The 21,546-nt window shown below is 58.2% G+C and overlaps 2 protein-coding genes across 22 annotated transcripts in view; both read left to right on the forward strand.

Annotated features, from left to right (window-relative positions):
• The window catches only part of LOC114020316 (inositol 1,4,5-triphosphate receptor associated 2), a 32,445-nt gene extending 15,090 nt beyond the window's left edge, over positions 1 to 17,355 (forward strand). For 9 of the 15 annotated variants that reach the window (XM_043533751.1, XM_043533753.1, XM_043533748.1 and 6 more), the window contains 15 exons: positions 2,448 to 2,559; positions 3,948 to 4,000; positions 4,970 to 5,047; positions 5,418 to 5,493; positions 7,425 to 7,500; positions 8,537 to 8,564; positions 10,055 to 10,195; positions 11,156 to 11,287; positions 12,126 to 12,273; positions 13,095 to 13,144; positions 13,790 to 13,840; positions 14,287 to 14,369; positions 14,499 to 14,636; positions 14,854 to 14,967; positions 15,592 to 17,355. In XM_043533751.1, coding sequence (XP_043389686.1) covers positions 3,995 to 4,000; positions 4,970 to 5,047; positions 5,418 to 5,493; positions 7,425 to 7,500; positions 8,537 to 8,564; positions 10,055 to 10,195; positions 11,156 to 11,287; positions 12,126 to 12,273; positions 13,095 to 13,144; positions 13,790 to 13,840; positions 14,287 to 14,369; positions 14,499 to 14,636; positions 14,854 to 14,967; positions 15,592 to 15,751 — 1,281 coding nt within the window. In that variant the 5' untranslated portion in view covers positions 2,448 to 2,559; positions 3,948 to 3,994 and the 3' untranslated portion in view covers positions 15,752 to 17,355. Of the gene's footprint in view, positions 1 to 2,447; positions 2,560 to 2,598; positions 2,629 to 3,423; positions 3,641 to 3,947; positions 4,001 to 4,969; positions 5,048 to 5,417; positions 5,498 to 7,424; positions 7,501 to 8,536; positions 8,565 to 10,054; positions 10,196 to 11,155; positions 11,288 to 12,125; positions 12,274 to 13,094; positions 13,145 to 13,789; positions 13,841 to 14,286; positions 14,370 to 14,498; positions 14,637 to 14,853; positions 14,968 to 15,591 lie in introns of those variants that run through there. The other 6 variants (XM_043533754.1, XM_037884946.2, XM_037884947.2 and 3 more) reach the window with 6 other exon arrangements.
• A 3,190-nt stretch (positions 17,356 to 20,545) lies between these two features.
• Positions 20,546 to 21,546, forward strand: part of MICAL1 (microtubule associated monooxygenase, calponin and LIM domain containing 1) — a 41,860-nt gene continuing 40,859 nt past the window's right edge. For 4 of the 7 annotated variants that reach the window (XM_043533429.1, XM_043533430.1, XM_043533428.1 and 1 more), the window contains exon 1: positions 20,754 to 20,988. The gene's annotated coding sequence lies outside the window, so the exon portion shown is untranslated. Of the gene's footprint in view, positions 20,989 to 21,546 lie in introns of all 7 variants that reach the window. The other 3 variants (XM_043533432.1, XM_043533433.1, XM_037884827.2) reach the window with 2 other exon arrangements.

Consider the following 21,546-nt stretch of genomic DNA (forward strand, 5'->3'; position numbering starts at 1 on the left):
TTCTCCTGTACCTGCTAGGTCACGGACACCTTCAAAGAGCTCTTATAGGTTAGTGAGACACGATTTTCCTTTGCAGGAGCCTTGTTGGTTAGATCCTAGATCAGGCTCTTCCAGATGTTTTCTTAGTTTATTTTTAATGATTGTTTTGGCCAGTTGTGCCCCTCTGACTGCGTGCCCCCTTGATGCTGTAGTCCTCCAGGTGTACCATGTTCCTCTCCCGAACAATCCTATGCCCATCACACTGGCTTATTTGTTTCTGCAACATTTTAACAAAACAAAGCGCTGATGTAAACCCTCAGCTGCTTCAGTGGGACGATATAGCTGCAGGGAAAGTTATTAACGAGAATACTATTAATAAAACACCAAGAAGACCCTTGGCTCCCTTCTGTACAATACAGATTAACTCTTTCCTCACCAAATCTTACTACCTGTCTATACCAACTCATTTACCTTCATATATACTTATCTATCTCCATCTTTTTCTCTCTCCCCATCAGTCTAGCCAACCATCCACGGGTTCCCTCTTTTGTTCATCAGTATATCTATCCACTCCTCTTCATACATACTCATTGAATGTATCTACCCTGTGCCCATCCTTGGGGTATCTGGGCTCCTGCTGCATTTCCAGCTCACTGCAGAATGTGCCGTTTTTATTGCCAGTGCCAGGAAATGCGTCTGTCCGTGAGACCCGCTTCGGGGTAAACTGCTTCGCTTTCCCCTTTGTCAAGGGAAAAGGGTGGGTGCAAAGTCACCAGCTGTAGTGGCTGCTTGGAAAACACATGTGCTGGGCTCAGATGTTCATTTTGGAGCTGGATCCTTGAGGGTGGCTGGCAAGAGGATGCAGCGCCTGTTCCCTCTGCAATGGCCGTTTGAATCCAGCCCAGGTTCGCGCAGAGAAAGTTGTTCCCACGTGATGGGGGCTTGGTGTCATGAGTCAGGTGGGCCTCAGTTCCCAGTAGACACGTCCATGCTGCCAAACCCACCACCGCGGGGGCACTCATTCCTCCCCTTGTTGACTATCAGAGCTGCTGGGGTGGTCCCAGAGACTGAGCTCCTTTCCCATCTCAAGGGAAAGGGTCTCTCCTAGCCCTGATTAAGGCATAGGGGCAGAGGTGCATTAGGAGCTTGCCTGGTCACAGGCCAGGCTGTCCATGTTGTGGACAGACAGAGGAAGCAGGGCTGTCAGCCTGCCACCTTTCTGTCCGCACCAGATCTGCTGATTAAAAAAAAAAAAATCCTCCAATTAAAGCTTTATGATTAAGCTGGAGCCATAAAGTAGACAGAACAGTAGGTACCTGGAACGCGCACAAGTGCCTTCTATCAGATGAATCAAAGCCATTAATCCTCTCATCCCCTCTGTAAGAGCAATATCATTACCCCACCCTCATGGGGAAACGGAGACACACAGAGGGTAAGCACCTGAAGAAGGCCACAGTTTAAAGGAGCCCAAATTATGCATGGTTGGTGGGGTCTCTAGGACTTTTTCTGGGTAGAGTCTCTGAGGCAGGTGGCTGGCTGGTGATTTCAGCAGGGGAGTTAAACAGCAGGATGGTGAGAATGGAGCCACCGAGAGAAACTCTGGCGTCAGAGCGGCGCAGAAATCTCCCTCATCTCCTTCCCTGCCATGTCAGTAATGAATTCCTCCCTGAGGAACAGTGTGAAGCCAAACAGCAAAGCAACAGCATCCTGAATTCAAACATCCCCCACCCCCTCGTTCCCCACTGGCGACTCCATGCTAAGCAGAGGAGTGGGGAGTCATTGCTGGGTGAAAAACAGCTTTAAAAATACCACATTTGAGAGGCTTTCTCCCTTCTGTATACAGCAGAGATGTAGCTCTTGTGTAGGTGCTGTGTGTCCATAGATCTCAAAGTACCGTACAAAGGAAGGCAGCAACATAGTCCCCTTTGTAAAGGGGGAAACTGAGGCACAGAGAGGGCTGTGGCTTGCCCCAGGTCATGCACTAGTTGGTGGGATGCAATCCAGGAGCCTGGACATAGAGCTGCTCTGTTGACCAGGTTATTGGGAGGTTTACTGTCTGCATAGGTTGGTTATGTTTATAGGAGTCTGTCTGGAAAAACAAGCGGGCAGGAGAAAGCCACCCCTCAGCAAATGGCTGAGGATTTTTAAGGGACAAGGGCAGAGCCAGTGGCTCTGGCGACTCAGGCCTGATCTCCTGCTGGGCCTGTCTGAGGGCAGGGGAGGGGGCGTTGTCCAGAAGTGTCAAAGCCCAGGAACAGTGGGGTGGGGGATGACACTCTAGCAGGGCTTAAAAGGGGCACGCGCTCTCAAGAGAGGTGTTATGGAACCAAACTGAGCTGCGGGCACCTGCTGCGGGTTTCTGAAGATGTCAGGCCTGCCCCGGTTGCCCCGGTAAGCCGTTGGGTAAGACAGACCTGCACACAGCCTGTCATTCTAAAACTCTCTAACTGCTTTGTTTCTACTGCTAGGGTAAGCAATACTTGGGTTTGAGGAGGCTGCCTGGTCACTCCGATCTCTGCTGATCCGCCAGGCTCCTGAAGAGAAGAACGGCAGGTGCCTGAATCCATTTGGACCTGCAGGGTACGTGTGGTTGTTACGCAGGGTGCTGTAGCCCAGGATCCAGCCTCGGAGTGGGAAAACCCGGGAGAGGTAAAGGCACGAAGCCTGACCCGTGAGGGGGTACACTCAGTGGGGTCACCCACTCCTTGCCTGAGCCAGGAATAAAACCTGGGAGACCCCGGCTCTACCTGCTAGGCGTCACCCTCTGCCACGGCCAGTTTTCGAATCTGTTCCCTGCTCCAACCACTAAACACCCGTGGCTTGATGAGACTCTGCGCTGGGGTCTGAACGTACCCATGCGAGAGCTTCCTTTGAGCCAAACGCCTTTTGGTACCTTTGTCCTTCTCTCGCTGGTGACGAGGGATGGGTGGGTAAGGCAAGGCAGCATGGTATGTGTATTGCCCCCCCTGATTGTCTATTACACCTGGTTGGCAGCCTCGCAATGGCAGTACCTGTGTGTGTGAGAGAGAGAGACTCTCTCCTGTGTGTTTGAACATCAGTCTGCACTCTTAAGGAAAAGAAATGGCTTGTTATCAACTCCAGTGGTGAAGCACTGGAATGTGTTACCTAGGGAGGGGGTGGAATCTCCTTCCTTTGAGGTTTTTAAGGGCAGGCTTGACAAAGCCCTGGCTGGGATGATTTAGTTGGGGATTGGTCCTGCATTGAGCAGGGGGTGGGACTAGATGACCTCCTGAGGTCCCTTCCAACCCTGATATTCTGTGATTCCTTTGGGCTCCTTGCCCCAGGGCAGTGAGGTCTATGCCTAGGAAATAAGAACATGCCTGGGGGGAGATGCCTGCAGTGTGGCAGCTTTCCCATCAGATGGCACTCTTGCTCCATCGTCAGCTGCATTGTTTTCATGCCTCCTGGAAGGAAGCTGGCGCTTAAGTAGCCAGGGGATGCTAGGTCCGTTTGGCAGCTGGGTGAAAAGCGATGAATGCGAATGTCGCCGTGGGCCGGTGACTCATTCCTTTTTGGAAATGGCTTTGGAGAGCGTCTCTGTGCCTCGCTCACCGGGGAGGGAGAGGTCATAAGCAAGGAGTCTGCAGCATTGGTTGGCTTGCACCTGCTGCAGCGGGCGTGAAAGGGTGACATCGAAAGGGTAAGGACCGCGGCGCACATGCCAGGCGAATGGTGTCAGCGGAGTGGGCTGGAGGGGGGCTAGCCTCAGGCTTGCCGAGAGGTGGAGGATCCAGGAGGACTTCTTCTCCCCGCCACCACCCCGATGGCATAGTGCTGCGGAATTGGGTTCACGATGGGGATGCCTTCTGCCTGCCTCTGGGCATAGGTCTGTGCTGTGGGTCAAGCCCATGGAAGGGCAGCTGTGGGGAGAATCACTGGCCCTTTAAGGGCTTCTTGCTGCTGGTGGAGTGTCTTGCTCGTTAACCTTGACTCCCCCTTCCTTTCAGTGAAGAGCAACTGAGGCAGCAGCTGGCCAGACTTGCGCTACCTTCACATGCAGGTAACGGGTTAGCGGCAGGGGCAGGAGGGGTTTGCAGGCGGTGCTGGGGAGAAGCAGAGAGCTGTTACGGTTTTCCAGGGCAACTCCTGCCATATCCCACTGGTTCTGCCAAGCATGAGCTGCCCCCGCATTCGGGGTTCCTCCAGGCTCTGTAGGAGGCTGGTCGGCACAGATCCAGTGACCTGCCGTGCCCTTGGTTTTGGCAGGCTGGGTGTTTAACCCAGAAGGACGTTTGGGCCCCTCTGTGCTCCCCAGAAGTGCCCTAACCCGTTCCCATTGGCCCCATTCAGCCGTTTTCAGTGACTCTGCCCTTGTCAGCAGTAGTTCACATCTCTCCTCCCCCGTAGGGGGCACTGTGGTGCATCAGCTTTGCCTTGCCAACAGTGGGCACTCCAGGTGGTTCATCTCTGCTCTTGCCAGCAGGGGGCAGTATAGTTGGCTTGTTCACCAGAGATTTTAATCCCAATGGCATCTGAATAGCCTAAAACCAGTTTAGAGTATGTATAGTGACGTTTGTCTCCGAGTTGGACCTGAATTTGGGAGGAGTGTGGGGGCTTAATTTCCTTCCCCCCTTCCACGGTCAGGTCAGCCACTTGGTGCAATTTGAGGTGTGTGCCTCCCAGCCACTAGGTCACCATGCGGCCCATGATGAGCTGGGTTAACTCCCATCGCTCGCTCTGTCTCATAACACCAATCAATACATTTTAATAATGCACCAACTCTGGATTTCTCCAGCCACCTTCGCCTCAAAGGATCCCAAAGCATGGGGTGTTTATTTCTGTACGGGGATTTATTTATTTCTCCACCGGCAACGTGAAGCCTGCGCATTACTGAGGGCTCTTCATTGCCTGGCTGGCTTCTGGTGTTGAGTTTAGTAGGAAATGCGCCACGTGTGTTTCTCGGCTCTACCCCGGGATAGAGGTGAACTCCTTCACGTTCTCATGGGCCTGGCTCCTGCCTTCTCTCTAGGAACAAATGAGCCATTCCCAGGAAGGCTCTGGAAGGTTTTCGGCTGCGAGAAGGCAGAGCACAGAGCATACGGATGAGGTGAGAGGGTGGTGGTGGGGTATGAACCGTCCCCCCCACCACGGAAGGGATTTCACTTACCTACCTAATGTGTGCTCCCCTGCCCCCATGGATTTTAGGGCCAAATCCTGCTCCCATTAGAACAGATGCAGAATGGAATTCCTCCCTTACGTGGGAACCCAGGAGCTCCGCTGACCCGCTCCCTCCAGCACCGCCTCCTGGGAGTGGAGTAGCTGGCAGCGCCCCTCAGCTGCGTGCCCCTCACGTGGACCTCTGAGACGTGGCCTTGCTGCCCCAGCTTGTTCGCTTACAGCCTCCCCTGCCGTTGTGGGGCAGGAGGCCAGGTTACTCCTCGGCCCGTCGTGTTAACTGGTGTTTTTCTGCTCCCCAGGAGCAAGGCCAGGTGGATGGTGCTGGGAGAAGGGAGCTGAGCGTGCAGTTTAGGGACAGCGGTGAGAGTGATGAAGGTTGGTGAGTGAGTCTCTGTCTTTGCTGCTGCCGTTCCCCTCCCCTTGCAGAGCCCTGTCTCCTTTCCAGCCTTTCATCTCCCTCCTTGATCCTTTTTCTCCCTCTCTGCCTTCTGATCTCTCCCATCCTTTCCCCCTTCACTCTTTTTCTCTTTCCTTTCTCCCTCCCCATTTCCTGGGCCATTGGGTCCCATTCCTTTCCGTGCCCTGCAGAGCTTTGCGGGTGACAATGGGGCAGGTACCCGTGAGCTGCAGGCTGCCGGGAAAGCCCGCTGCACTGGGCTGTGGCGTGAAGGGTCTGAACTTGGTTGCACACTGGCTAGGAAGGAATGTAACCCGGACTGGACCCTCTCCCCTCAGTCAGACGTTCCCCCCCACCTCCCTCTTTAAGGCAGGGGGTGGATTAATCCACAGCTCCCACCCAGCGAAGGACCACCCTCTTCCCAACAACTCTCCCTTTCGCCCACCCAGTTATCTTTGCTGGGAGCAGATGCGGGTGCTTAAAGGTGTCTCTTGGGCCATGGATTGAACCCCTCCAAGCCAGAAGAGCGGGTTGAGTTTCCAAGGTGCCCCAAGCCCCACTGTTCTGGCCCCACCCCACCATCCATGGTGCTTTTGACCAAGCTACCTGCCTGGATTCTTGAATCCCTCCTTGGGGGTCAATCCTGCCAGGCCTCTCTGGTTCATGCGTACGTTCGCACGTGAAGGAAAATCCTCTCACGGAGCGTTTCCAAGCGTGGTGGGACCCGAAGTTGCGTCATCAGAGGCTCTCTGCACCCTGGTCCAGAGCCAGGCCTTTGCGTCCAGTGTCTGATATAGCATGATCCTAACTGGATTAGGATTAGCACCGGCAGAGCCTCATTGGGTGGGATAATCTTTGGGTAAGAAGAGACCAGATGTGGGAGGGGCCACGCAGGGGGAACTCGGGGTCCAGATAAAGATTGGGAAAGGATTCTCACACTTAGGGATAGTTCAGTGAGGAGAAGGGGCTACACCCCCAACCGCCAGCATCCCTTCTCCTTCCCCCACAATGGGGCCATCCCCCAGATCCAGAAAGCCCCCCGGACCCAGAGTGAGGGAGGTGGGATCGGTTGGGTGGAGGATCCGGTTGCCTTGAGGAAAAGGGGGGAATGGGCTATAGAAGAGAGTCGGAGGAGAGGAGCCTCGACAAGCTTTGGAAGGGGTGTTACTTGTCTGAATGGGGCATCCTGGGGTTGGGGCCCGTCTTTGTGTGGGAGCCAACATGCACCTTGGTCCTCGGAGCTCTTGGCTGTGACATCTCACCAGCTGTTAGCCAGCGGCCGGGCCATTGAGGGGTAGAAGCCCAGTGTGACTCTCGCCAAGGGAGGGTGGGACCCGTCCCAGTAATGCGAACGGATGGGCCCTTCTCTATCTGCCATTGTGTAATTTGCTACCTGGGGCTGCTTTGCAGTCTAGGATACTTCCCTGGCCTCCGTTACCATGGCATCCCCACTGAGGCAGGGCTTTTGTCCCCTGCCGTTACCACAGCATCGGAGCGCCTCCGTCTTTATTGTATTTATCCCGCGGTGGGGCGGGGCAGGCCTGTTATCCCCCTGGTACAGATCAGGGAACTGATGCACCGAGAGGCTAAATGACAAACCCAGGGCCACACAGGGAATCTGGTAGAGCAGGGAACTGAACCGGGGTCTCTGGAGTCCCAGACCAGTGCCCAAACTACTGTGGTCCTTTACCCAGCATCCAGGGTAGGCTAGTCCAGCCTGCGCCAAAGCCCTGGCTGCTGCGGTCTCACTACTCCAGCACCTAAGCTCTGGTCACCTCCCCTGATTGCAGCGTGCACGGACGCTGAGCGAACATGAGAAGCAGCCTGGCCCCATGGAGACCGCCAGGGGGTTACTGTTTCTCCTCCTCTCGGGCTCTCTGGGTTAACTGTGGCCCTTTTTCCTCCCCAGATCCTGACCCTCCCAAGGACCCGCTGCTGAACTCTCTGCCTGAGCTCTCGGTGCTGGAGCGGCTGGGCCTGCACAGGTAGGACTCCTGCCCTTCCTCCTCCTCTGGGGTTAAACTCTGTGTGTGCCCAAGATGCTGGAAGGTTTCAAGCTTTAGGTGAGCTGGTTGCTGGGTGGGCCTTGCACAGGCAGCCATAAGAATAGCCAAGGTGGCAATGGGGTACAGAGCCTTTCACCTCTGGGTTGCTGGTTCAAATCCCGTGCAGGGGCCCCCTTCTCCTCCCGCAGCAGCTGGGAGTTGCTCATAGCCTGCAGGAGGCAGAATCAGGCCCCGGGTTGGCAATGACTGGGCAGTCCCCATTTCCGGGCAGGTTGGCCCCAGGGCGAGATGTTTCCCAGCAGACAGGTTGCCACGATGGGCATCAATTGCAGGAGGTGGCTGACTGGTCTGTTTCACGGCCACTTCACAGGGTTTTCGACTTGTTCTAGCTGGAATGAAACCCAAACCTTTGGAGTCCTCTTGCGGAGACAGGCTTGTGCGGGGGGCGAGGTGCGTCCGCATCAGTCACTCTACAGCCTGCTGGATACGGCCCTGGCCTGGGACGGGGGGAGCCCAGGTTCAGGTCCCTGCTGTGCCTGATTGAGTGCTTCCCAGATGACTCCAAATCAGGCAGAGCTGGATTGTGAACGTGGCCTCGCAGGCTGGGGCCCTAACAGCCCGGCTACATTGTCAACCACTCTCTGTTCCTCTTTCCCAGCCCCCAAAAACCTTCCCGAGGACACACAACCGATGCATCCTGAATCACACCCTGAACCACACCCAGCCCCCCTGAGTGTGGTTCCTGAACCACACCCAGCCCCCCTGAGCGTGCCCGGTTCTACTCACTCGGGCTGCACTAGACTCTCCCGGGACACGGGGTGCACAGGGCTCATTGGCAAACCGTGTCCCAGAGGAAAAGGGCACTTCTGGGAACTGCCCTCTACCTGCTGGGCACCGCCAGGCCATGGGTGCTGGCTGCAACCAGGCTGGCTGGGTGCTAGGACGTAAATTCTGAGTGGTATACATCGCTAAGTCACCCGCGTCACTGATGGCCACGTGTGCTCTTCCTTTGCAGAGTGGCTTTGACCGAGCAGGACGTGGAGGTAAGCTCTGCCCATCAGCCGTGGCAATGAGAGACCGATGCACTCGAGAACTGTCCCCTCTAGCTGCGTGTACGGGCTTTCATCACCCAGGCTGCCTCGTGCCTCTCCCCCTCCAACCCAGACACTGGGGTGCATTCTCACTGAGGCCAATGGCGACAGTGAATGGGTTAAACCAGGGTCCCCGTGTGCAGCAAGAAATATGGTTACAGCCTGGAACAGCCCCCTTGGGTCAGTGCCAGCATTTGGGACATCAGGCCACTGGCCAGAGTGGAGCTGAGGCATAGCCATGCCCACCTCTAGGTCACAGGTCAAATCCAGCAGTGACCAGAATTGGTTATTATGGCAATTTGAAGGCTGTTGGGGTTGCCCTGCCCCAAGAAACCCATTTTTTGCAGGCTCACCAATTCACAATCTCAGTAGAGACCCCAAGGATTGAATGGTCCATATTTTACAGATGGGGAAAGTGAGGCACAAGAGGGGAAGCAACCTGCCCAGGGTCCCAGAGCCTAGAGTTCCTGATTCATGGTCCTGGGCCAAAACCACAAGCTCATTCTTCCTCCTTTCGTTCATACCTGAATTCCCCTAGCCATTTCAACCACATACAGATATGCTCCACTTCCCCTCCTCCAAACAGTGGCACTGACGCACGCATTTAAATGACTGCTGTGTTGCAGCCCAGAGGTGGCTGCATTTTAGTCCTAAATAAAGTGATCCTTCTGTGCACATGTACAGTGCTTGGTAATTCTATCAAGTGCTCTGAGCCTTGCAAAAGGCCCCACTAAATCAGTAGATGAGGATGATGGCTGTCCCCTGAGGGCCAGGGCGGACTGGGGCTTTGTTTCTCAGTTGGCAGCTGCTCAGATTTCAGTTAATGAGGATGATTGGGTCTCTGGCTTGTGCTCTCTGCAGGGGAGGAGCTGCCACCTCCAGCAGGGCTTCCAGCACTCAGCTGCTAGCTCAGCAAAATGCCACTTTATTGATCCAGTTTAGGCAAAGACCTCCTCTCCCCCAGTTAGACCCTGAAGACCACCCTTCCCGCAATGCTGTGTGTGCAGTCCCGCTGGGGTAGCTGCACTGATGTGCCGGTTAAAGGGCCCCATTCTCCTCTCCCATTACCCCAGTGTAAACCCAGCGGTGTGACTGCAGTCAGGCGCACGTAGAACAGAGGGGGGCTGTGCAAACAGCTCCCAGCACTTCCCGTTGCCTGCTTGAACAGAGCAGGAGGGGTGAGCGCTGAGGGGTGGGGTGGTGCTGGAGCTGTCCAGGATGGGGCGGTGGGATTGAGGGACTGGCTGGGGTGAAATGGGAGAAGTGGCTTCCCCTGGCTCTACCAAAGGAATCCAGCCAAACCTATTCCTTCCCCTGTGCCCAGAAACACCTGCCCCGCTGCACCCTTAGTGCCCCGCTCCTGGCCACATACAGTGTCCCTGTCCTTTGTGGACGTGGATCAGAGATGACCTCTGACCCCTGCCCCATTCTCCCCTCTGCAGGCAGCGTTCACGCACTTGGCACTGGCCTTCCGCTGCGACATCTTCACCCTGCGGCGACGGGTGCAGGTGGAGGAGCGGGCACGGGACGTGGCGGAGGAGAACATTCAGCAAGAGCTGGAGGAGTGCCGGGCAGCGCTGCAGGTCAGTGAGGCCAGGTTTGGGGCGCCTTGCTGGGGAGGGTGATCCTGGCTGTGCGTGCCCCATGGATGCCCGTGGCTCGATTTCGATCTGATCCCAGCCCTGTTGGCCAGTCTCCCAAGTGGGGAGCAGGCGAGGTCACTCATGTTGCCCCGCAGGTGCCGATGATGCAGATTCTCTTGGCAGGTTTAAGGCTCCCCCCGGGGGGGGGGCGTTTCTTTCGCTGGGAGAGGTGCTGACTCCCGCATGGCCGTCACTGTCACGCCCTGCGCTCCGGATCGCCCCGGCTTCGGATGTGGCCGCTGGCGCGTTCCAGGGCACAGGGAGTCCTCTCCGGCCTGGGGAGTTGGCTGGCTCGTGGCACTGGCAATGGGATCCCGAGCCTTTCGCTTCAAGGCTGTTGGTTCGAATCCTGCCCCGCTGGGGCAGTGGCCCAAAGTCAAGTGCGGCTCACTGGCTCTTTGGCGGCCGGTGTGCAATTTCGCCTGTGGATCCCAGCTCAGTTCCTACTGGCGAGTTGTCCGCATCCTAGCACCTTCCGTCAGTGTTGGTAACTTCAGCAGAGAGGCTTGAACGCTTCCACCTGAGGATGTCCCGCCGGGGCGGGGGGCCAGGTTCTCAGCTGCTGTGAATCGAGCTTTCGTTGCAGCTGTGGTGACTCCCGCTGGCCTCAGCAGTGACCTGGCTCAGTGGCGGGAGCTGGTCCTGCTGCTGCCCGGGCTGTCCTGCTCCGTGGATAAGGGACGTGCCCAGGCTCTCCTCTGGCCGCATCCACCAGCGCTGGATGAACGGCTGGGCTGTTGGTGCGGAACTGGCTGGAACTGGGGTGTCCTAGCCCAGCTGGGGCATTTCCTGGGCTGAATTCTTTGCGGGCTGCTGTTATTATAGTCCAGCGAGGGAGGGGCCTGGTTCCTGTGCAGATCATGCAGAGCTGCTGCTGGTTTTCCCCCCGCCCCCCCACAGAGGCTGGGCCTGTCCTGCGTCGACCCTAAGTGCAAGGAGCTGGTCAGGCAGTTGCAGCTCAGCCTGACGGTGCTGGCGGGGTCCGTTGAGCGGGCGACGAGCGCGGCGGAGAAGCTAGGCGCCGTCCATCAGGTGGGTCCAACAGCTGCAAGAGCCCAGGGCGGGAGGGTGTCCAGGCTGCTCCCCCAGCCCCGTCGCTGGAGAGCATGGTACAGGGGACCAATGCTGCATTGACCCTGGGGAGCAGGGAGGCTCATCGCAACGAGGCTAACCCAATACACTCCTGCTGAGCTCTACACAACCTGTTCTCTTGGGCTGGCTTCACGGCCCCTGGCCCCCACCTTCCTCACTAGCTGGCAGATCTACCCCTGGGCTTGCTGGCATTAGTGACAGCTCCTCTCCTAGGCTGGCCAGCACAGGGGCAGATGCTAACCAGGTACCAGCTGGCCTGTTATCTCACATGCTCCTGCCCCAGCTCCCACCTCGCTTTGTCTTCCTGCTGCTCGCTCTTGGGTCCCAGATCCTCCTTGTGCCTGAGCCCAGCTGGCCAGGGCAATGGAATCCTGCCTTCCTCTGCCCCTGGCAGTGGGGGAAGCAGGAAGGGGCTAATCTGAACATCCGCTGGCCCACAGGAAACACTTGGGAGTCCTCAAGATGATGATGCAGCAGCGGATGTTCGCGTTCAAGGAGCTGGGGGTGGGGAGTGCCAAGGGGGGAGGGAGCCCCCAGGAGGCCTTCAGGTTGTCTGAACAGCGCTGCTTTGGGCTCTGTTGGTTGGCTAATGGGTCTGCTCCCATTAAAGTCAGTGCCATTATCGGGCTCTGCGTGAGCTCCGACGCCATGGTGATGGGCCTGGTCTAAGAACCTGAATAGAACCAAAGGGGGTGGTAGTTGCCCGGGGAGGGGGCTCAGGCTTTGTAGCAGTCTCCCTGCCGGGCGGCCTGATCCCACTCCCCGCTCTCTGCCCCAGGAGGCGCGGATGAGCCGGGCAGCAGAGGTGATGGTGCAGCATGTGGAGAACCTGAAGAGACATCACTTGCGGGAGCACACGGAGCTGGAGGAAATGAAGCGGCTGATCCAGCAGAACTCCCGCAACCGGCAGCTGGCTGAGAACAGGGGTGCGGTGGGCCCAGCAGCCCCGGGGGTGGGCATGGGTGGCGGGAAGGGAGCGTGGCATAATGGTTACATCTCGGGGCTGGGCGTCAGGATTCCTGGCTTCTGTTCCTGGCACTGCCACTGACTCACTACGTGACCTTGCGCGGGTCACTTGGTGCCCAATGGCCTGTGTGACCCGAGTCCATTTCAGCCCAGGCAGGCACATGCTAGAGCCATTTGCTCCCACTCGCACCAGGAGTCCACCTGGTCCCTGGCATCCACGTGCCGCTGGTGACAGCTGTTGGCTGCAGTCACAGGGCCGGATGTCTAAACCACAGAAGGGCCCTATCAGAGGGGGTTAACCGTGACCTCCAGCCCTGAGTGCCTGCGAGTGCTCGGTCCTGGCCACAGCGGGCAGCCAGGTAGCACCCCTGGGAGTGCAGCAGCATGCGGGGTCAGTGCTACAGGCCCCTTGGCCCAGAGGCAGGGGGTGCCATGCATCCGATGTCCCCTTCTCCGCTTCCACTCCCCAGGCCCTTGTGTGGGAGGCTCTAGGATTTCCTGGCTGAGCAGCCCTTTGCCTTGCGAGTTACGGGGACTTCGACCATCCAACCAAATGGACCTTTGGGACAACAGCCTGCTCCGTCCACACTGAGCTTCTCCGCTGGGCAAATTCCCCCAGAAGCCACTGGGGACACAGCAAGTCTACAGAGCTGAGGGGGCAGCAGGGCACTGAGCAGGCCTGGGTGGTTGGTATGCAGGTGGCAAGATGGAGCTAGTCACCCAAGGCGTGAGAAGCAATCGGGCCACCTCTGGAGCAACCCCCACCCCTTTGTCTCCTTAGATGACGGAGAGCAGAGACTGAAACTGCCCCTGATGCGAACGTTCCAGCAGGTAACGAGGGCGCCTGTCTCCCAGCCTCTGTCCCTGCCCACCGCTCCATGGGCCCGTCTCGGGCAGGGCTGTCCAGCGCCAGTATCCAGAGCGAGAGGCAGAGACTTGGCTAAAAGGAGGTGGTTCTCTAGCAGCAGTTTGAACATAATATGCAGCAATTTCCCCTGCAGCTCGAGGTGACGGGCACTGGGCCAGGCCCAGCCTGGATGGCGGCCTCCACGGGTTAGTGTAGGGGGGTAGAGTGGGGTAGTTGCAAAGCCTTTCCTGAGGCGGTAGGTATGGGGGACCGTTGTGGGCCTCTGCCTGGCCTTTGATCTTCTCTTGAGGGTTGGGCAATCTTTGCCCTTGCAGCTGAAAATCCAAGGCCCATTGGTGGCCCCGCAGTGAGCCCAGAGGAGGGTTGGCCTGGACCGACTCTTGCACCCACAGCGGTGGGGATGGTACGAGTGACGTCCCACCCCCTCATCATGCTCCCGCTGGCAAGCAGGGGGGAGTTAAGGGGAGGGGGACGGGGAGACAAGGATGGCAGGACCCTTGAGTGGGAACTGTGCCCTACGGGGGAGTTAGCGCCCAACTTCCATTTGGCTGCCTGGAGCAGAACGGGGGGATTCAGCACTAACCGAGCTTCCCCTCCCTCCATCCCAGGTGTCGGCACGTCGGAGAGTCAGCATCGCCGTCATTCCCAAACAGCTCACGGTAAGGAACCCCGCTGCACGCCGGCTGGGGCGAAACCGTGCATGGGATCGTGCCTGCTCACGTCATACCTACGGGTGCTGTCCCGCCACGCGCCAGAGACGCGTTCCTGTTCCATCAGCCCACTGCACGCCCGCTCATGAATACTCGGACTGGACAAGCTCGCAGGCTCACTGCCACGTGCTGTCCCGTAGCCCACGCGCTCCTTCCTGGCGCCCCACGTGCACACAAACATCGGCTGTGGCGGTGTCACATGCAGCCCCCACGCTCCTCCCCGACACTCCCCTGCGTACACGCGGACACCGGCTGCATCAGTACGTCCCGCTGCCGTGCGCTCCTGCCTGGCCACTCCCCCCCGCCCCTCCTAGACACCCCTGTGCACGCACAGCTCTGACTTCCTCTCCGGTTCTTTCGTTTCGCTCACGCTGTCCCTTGGGTTTTGTCTGCAGCCACTTCCCAGCCCCGAAAGCGGGCGAGCGCCCGAGGGGGAGGCAGCCAAGGCGGCATGGGAGAGCAGCCCTAGCACAGAGAGGTAACGTGTGACCATTAATAATAAATGTAAGGACGTGGGTGGGGGAGGGGGGGCAGAGCCCTCCACTCGCACACAGAAGGGCAGAGGCTGGTCAGCCCAGGGCGTCACTGGATCCCCTCTGGTCCGCAGGCGAACCTGCTGCCTCCAGGAGGACTCCGCCGATGGATACTTCATCCTACGCTCAGACTCCTCCAGCTCCTTGCACCAAAGCCAGCCGGAGGCAGACAGACTCGAGTATGAGGGCGACAGAGGCCGCTACGCAGAAGGGTAAGGGTGCGTCAAGTGCTCCATCAGACCAGCTCCCTCCTGACCCCGCCCTGATTGGGCTGTGCCCCACACCTCAGTGTGGTCTGGGCTTCAGTTTTCCTCTGAAGCACCTGATGTCAGTGGAGGCCAGAGAGGGGATCCTGCACTGGACGGACCACTGGCCTCTGAGGCTCAGGGGGCACTGGCACTAACCATCCCTCCTGCGTTTCCTCCCCAGGAGCCAGCCGGAGCTGCGGAGAAGGGGAAGCACCGGCAAGCCCATGAAGGAGGAACCTGATGGGGCATCGGACAGCAGTGGGCTGACGGAGGAGCTGGAGCAGCTTAGTCTGACGTGAGCTAACGCCATCTCAGACCCACATAGCGCCCAGCCCCTCCCCTTGGACTCCAGAGCCCTTCCCCCATGACGTACTGTATACAGAGAAATTCCTGCATGTGCATCTCTGACCGCAGGAGACCCTTTACATTTCAAACATTTGTGTGTGGGGGGTGGGGTGGAATTAAAGGGATGCAGATGACAGCCTGAAATCTAGTCAGTTTCAAAAGCAGAATTAAAAGCAGTGTCAGGTCCTGTCCTGGCCCCTCGATCCTTTTGACAATTGGGCCGTTGTACAGCTGCCTTGTCATATTCCTTCAAATCTTGCTCCCTTGGTGCCAAGACCCACACCAATTGCTAGGGCAATCAGCACACCTGACTTCATAGCAGGTTCTGTGCAGTTCAGAAGAACTGGTGAAAAGAACTTCCTCTATCATCTTTCATATATGGTAAGATTAGGTGTTACTTCTACATGAGTAGACAGACAGGATGTGGTCTATTTAAATAGCAGCCGAAAGTAACCCCTGCTTTTGTACCCTTTTGCCTGCTGCTTGGTGTTTTGGTGGGATGGGAGATGGGGGAAGTCTATTCTATCTGCTCTGCGCCTTGGGATGATAAATATCCTAATCTCATTCTTGGCAGGTCTACGGCATGTGGGAAAGAGACCCCCTGGCCTTGGGTCTTTCTGCCCCAGCATTATTGGCTTTTCCTGGGGCTGCTTTTCCTGGGGCTCTCATGTCTGGTTCTGATGCGGATTCTGGAGCTGCAGAAACAGCAGCCAGCACCAACCCCCAACTCCTAGCATGAGAGAGGAAGAAGACGCAGCCCGAGAGAGACAGCATGCCACCCTGGGCTTACTTTTAAAAATAAAATAATAAAAATAGGGGGGAAAAGGGGTTTGGATTTTTGGGGAAACACAAACCTCCCTCCTACAAGCTGCAGGGTGGCTCCAGGAGGCTTATTGATGTGAAAGAGGCCCCTGCCCCAACTTGGACCCATGAGAGCTGGGCTCAGCAGCATCAGATTATCCCTTGTCAGCCGAATCCTAGAAGATCAGGGTTGGAAGAGACCTCAGGAGGTCATCTAGTCCCACCCCCTGCTCAAAGTAGGACCAGCACCAACTAAATCATCCCAGCCAGGGCTTTGCCAGGCTGGGTCTGGTGCAAGGGTCCCTTGTACTATGATGGGCTAAGGGGGTGTGTGATAGTGGAGGGGTGGGAGGCTGTAGGTACCTCCACCAGCTCCTGGCCTTCTGTTCTCCCCCCCAACCCTAGGTTGAGCTGCCCTGAAGGGCCTCAGCCCCTTTCTCTCCCTTCTTGACTAGATGCAGCCTCCTCTCCCCAAGCAGCTGCTGGTTCCTGCTTTAATCCTCCCCCTGGGGGAAGGGCCAGGGGAACAAGTGCCACTTTTGTCTGCACACTCTGCGTGAGTGTGTAGACTCACTTCCTCCCCATGGGGGGGAAGGGAAAAGAGAGATAGACCCCCCCCCCAATCAGGTACAAGGGAGATGCTTTAACATATGGACTCCTCGGAACAAACCGTGGTGCTACCTTTACTTCTCTGTGGATCTATTGTCTGGTTGCTATTACGATCCTCACGGGGGCTCTCACCTGAGCCGTTTGCAGAAGGGTCCCATACTTGTAACCAAGCCGCTGAAGGCTGCAGGTGTAAGGTTCAGACACCCTGGGGGACGGAGAGCGCAGTAGCTGGAGCATTGGCCTGCTCAACCCAGGGTTGTGAGTTCAGTCCTTGAGGGGGCCATTTAGGGATCTGGGGCAAAAATTGGGGATCGGGCCTGCTTTGAGCAGGGGGTGGGACTAGGTGACCTCCTGAGGTCCCTTCCAACCCTGCTGTGCTATGATTCTAGGACATCAGCTGCTTGCTTAATGGTATGCTCTGCCATCTAAATCTGTCCCATGCTTGGCCCCAGGGCTGAGCTGCTGGAAGGCAGCACCCAGGAACAGGCACCAGGTGCATCGCACAGAGAAAGATGCTCTCCCTCCCCTAACGCTTGCATTTGAGTAATCAGTGGGGGTGGGCATTAAAGGGGGCAGTTTCTCTAGCTGCCTGTGAGGAGCTGGGGAAACCCCAGCCAGGAAATTAAGGCGATGCCCAGGCTTTGTCCGGCTGAGCACAGCCCAGGACCCCTGCACTCTGCTCTCCCTGCCTTTGATCGGGTAAGAAAGAGGAAATCGCCGATCACCTGATTCGCCAGCCAGGCTCCCCGCCCTGGGGGTCCACGCCCCGGGGATTGTCCGCACCTGCTGGAGGTTGCCCGGACGGTCCGCCCTGCAGGTGGGGAAGGTCTAATGGAGTCCAGCAGAGGATTTCGGGGCCGGCTTGACCCACAAGCTGTAAGTCGCCGTCCTGTCTATCTCCTGGCCCTGCGTGACTGATCTCGGGGGAGCACGTGGGGCGAGCTACCCTGGGGAGGGGAGGGGTCGGGGGGGGTCAGACATTCAGAAACACACCGCGCCGAGTCCGACACAAATAGAACACCCCCCCCCCCGCGTAACCTCGGCAAATAAGCAGACAAAGGAAGGGTCCCTGCCCCCCCCACCCGACCTCCCCCAGCTCTGTCAACAAACGCCTTAAAGTTTAACCTGCCCCTATAAAAACCCGGCAGTGCTGCTGGAGGCAGGGCCAGGAGCCAAAGAGGGGCCCACAGTACTTGGGGGGTGCTTGTGAAATTGGGGGGGGGCGGTGGGTGGTGGGTGGTGATGCCTGTTAAGTTGGGGGTGCGTGTGTGTGACATAAATGTAACTGCGTTTTACAACCAGCTGGACCATCTCCCCTCCGCCTAAGCCAGGGGCTCTCAACTCTACCCCTTGAGGAGTCTGATTTGTCTTGCGTACCCCCCCCTCGCCCCCAAGTTTCACCTCACTTAAAAATGACTTGCTTACAAAATCGGACAGAAACATAGAAAAGCGTCACCGCCAGGAGTACTGAGAAATGGCTGGCTTGCTCATGTTTACCATGTAATTACAAAATAAATCCACTGGAATGGAAATACTGCACTGACATTTCAGGGTATAGCACAGAGAGTGGTATAAGCCGGTCCTTGTTTGCAGGATGTTGGAGTTTGCGCTGACTTCCCTGGGGCTTTTTATGCAGCCTGTTGTAAAACTAGGCCACTATCTAGATGAGCTGACGTCCTCCCCCCCCCCGGAAGATGTCTGCGCCCCCGCAGGGTACATGTACTGGTGGTTGAGAACCACTGCTCTAAACTAGTCAGATGAGCACAAGCCAGGAGCGGGGAGAAGAGAGGGCTGTGGACAGTGCGGCTCAATGGGCTGGGAGTCAGTGGGGCTGTGTTTTGTGAGAGCCGCTGGGCACGCGGCTGCCCCTTGCCGTGCCTCAGTTTCCCCTCCCCGCTTTTGACCACATTATCCATTTGGAACGGAAGCTCTTTGGGGAAGGGCTGTCTGATCCCGGGTGGAGCCCGCTGGTGCTACTGTAAGATAACTAATAATAAAGGGAAGGCAGGCTTTAAGGAGGGATGGGGGAGGGGCGTGAGAGGTCAGGAATTGGGCTAGGCAGAGCAGGGAGATCAGAGTAAGAGAGATGAAGGATGGGGCTGGGAGGAGGTAGCTGGGGGATGCTAGCAGGTCTCTGTCCCCTAGGAAATACCATGCGCCAAAGCTGTGTTTGCTGGTACACCCTTGGCCTCACCCGCTCGGAGGCATGTGGGGTACAAACTGGATGGTGCCCTGCCACCTGCCCAGAGTCACCCCCTTTCTGTGGTCTGCCTGCCTGGCTGGTGGGTGCCTCATTACAGGAGGCATAAGGCTTCCCTCCTCTTAGCTACTGCCTGATCCCGCAACATGTGCTAGAGGGGGGGCCTATGGGCTCCCAGCCTCCCACTGAGTTCAATGGGGCCAGCCCCACAGCAGGGGAAGAGGGCTTGAGAGCACCACAACAAAGGGGGCCTCACAAGGTCTCAGATGCATAAAACCCCGTGGCTCCAAAGAGAGCGCCAGGGGAGGGTTAAATATGGCGCACGGCCAGCCAGGGAGCAAAGGATGAGGGGCTCCTGCGGTGGGAGGCTTCCAGATTCCTGCTCGCTTTGCCTGAGGGACAGGCCAGGGAGCAGCTCCCCAGTGCGAGGGGGTGTCTGCCCTTGTGTGTGAGCGGGGGTGATGGTGCCAGCAGCAGCTTCTCCCTGAAGCCAGAGGGGCTGGAACTAGGGGCAGTGCCGCCCCCCCCCCCCCCGGCTTGATGTGGTGTCCATCACTGACAAGGTTGACAGTTTGGTTCAATGGCTCTCAGCACCCCCACTATCCACATGGTTCCTGCACCCCTGCCTGAAGCCCTGAGACTAGAAGGGAGGGGCAGATAAAGGATTCTAACAGCCCCACGCAGCAGCATCCTGGGCACTGGGCTTTGCATGGTCTCCTGTGCCTCCTACAGGCAGGGCACCCTGTTCTCTTCACCCTGGGGACCCTCTTCTCTTCACCCTGGGACCTTCCCCACTCCCAGGGCTGAGGAGCATGTGAGGTGGGGGTGTCCTTGGAGCCTTGTAAAAGGTACAGGCTGAGTGACATTGATGGGGCTAACTTAAAGGGCAGATGGCTCGAGCAGGGGCCTGGGGGTCAGGACTCCTGGGTTCTGTGCCCAGCTTGGGGAGGAAGTGGTGGCTAACAGGGCAGTCTGAGTGCCCAGCTGGGACTGGAACTAGCCAGATATTTTCAAACACAATTTTTTTCTCCCCCATCCCAAACAATTGCCTTAAAAAGACCAAAAAAATGGCAAAAAGCTGTTTGTCTTTTGGGGGGGGGGCTGGTGTGTGTGTGTTGGGGGAAGGGTTGTGACATTTTGCAACCAAACCGTTATAGAAACAGTTCTCAGAAGTTTGTGTGTGTTGAAAGCTGAGTTTTCTGCAAGCCAAGAATAGTTTCAGTGACAATTCTGGGTTGTTTTTTTTAAAAAAAGGGAGTTGGTCCATTCTGAACGCTGCAAAACAGACACGCTTTTGAAAAATGTTGGCAACTTTTAAAGAACTTTTTCCAGCCAGCTCTAGCCCCGAACCCTAGGTCCCACCCCCAGCTCCGGGCGAGGCGGGGGGGCTCCTAGTCACAGAAGGGGTCAGGGACTCAGGACGCCTGGGTCCCACCCCCAGCTCCGGGCGGGGCGGGGGGGCTCCTAGTCACAGAAGGGGCCAGGATCTCAGGGCGCCTGGGTCCCATCGCCAGCTCCGGGCGGGGAGGGAGGGCTCCTAGTCACAGAAGGGGTCAGGGACTCAGGACGCCTGGGTCCCACCCCCAGCTCCGGGCGAGGCGGGGGGGCTCCTAGTCACAGAAGGGGTCAGGGACTCAGGACGCCTGGGTCCCACCCCAGCTCCGGGCGAGGCGGGGGGGCTCCTAGTCACAGAAGGGGGTCAGGGACTCAGGACGCCTGGGTCCCACCCCCAGCTCCGGGCGAGGCGGGGGGGCTCCTAGTCACAGAAGGGGTCAGGGACTCAGGACGCCTGGGTCCCACCCCCAGCTCCGGGCGGGGCGGGGGGGCTCCTAGTCACAGAAGGGGCCAGGATCTCAGGGCGCCTGGGTCCCATCGCCAGCTCCGGGCGGGAAGGGAGGGCTCCTAGTCACAGAAGGGGTCAGGGACTCAGGACGCCTGGGTCCCACCCCGGCTCTGGGCGGGGAGTGACAGCCCCTCGGAGGCAGGCTGGGCTAATCCCGCAGCTTTTCCATCCTGCCCCGTAAGGATGCTCCTGGCAGTGGCTCCGCAGCCCCAGCTCCTCCCCGGGGGCCGGGTCTCTGAGCTGCCGGCTTCTCCACCCCCCAGCCCGGGGGGGCTGCACAGCCTGGACCGCGCTCGCTGCCGCAGCGAGCAGGAAACGGAGAGCGGGTTTAATCTCCATTTCCTGCTCTCTTACCGAGACTCCCGCAGGGTCACACGCAGCCCTGCCCTGCCCAGCCTCGGCAGGCAGGAAGCGAGCTCGGGGCGGACCCTGGGGGGCCAGGATCTCCGAGCCAACCCATGCGCCTCCTCTGCCCCACGGGCAGGCCGGGGCTGCCAGCGCTCCGGGCACCTCTGCATGTAAGTCGACTTTTGGGGCTTTAAGGTGGGGCCTGCCCCTGCCAGCGTCTCCCCCGGCCACCTGCAGCGGGGAGAGGTCCAGGCAGCTCCTGGCACTGCAAGAGCCTCAGGGGTGCCGCTGGGTGGCTGCAGGGTCGGGGTGGGGGGCAGTGATGTGGCTGCCGGCCAAGTGATCCGAAAGCCCACCACAGCTCGCCAGCAGGGCTGGGTCCATTTGTACAGTGTGTGTGTGGGGGGGGGGGGGGGGGGCTGAGAGCCATTGAACCAAACTGTATACGATTCCAGCCAGGGGGTGCGGTGGCATCCCTCGTTCCAGCTCCTCTGCAGCTCTGTGCCGAGCACCCGGGGAGTCCTGGGCCTGATTCTGCCCCGCACCTTGCGGGGCCGTGCAAAAGGCTCGCGGGTCGGCGGCTCCTAGCGCTGACTGCGCTTGGGGGAGCCAGGAGCACGCTGCGCCCCAGGATCTGGCCCCGCGTTTGTCCCTGGAGTGAAGTCCGGCACTTCCCCGGACACGCTGCAGCGTGGCCAGAGCCTGGAGGAAAGCAGCCAGCTGGCTCA

This window comes from Chelonia mydas, chromosome 21 (assembly GCF_015237465.2).
Source record: "Chelonia mydas isolate rCheMyd1 chromosome 21, rCheMyd1.pri.v2, whole genome shotgun sequence".
NCBI lineage: Eukaryota > Metazoa > Chordata > Testudines > Cheloniidae > Chelonia > Chelonia mydas.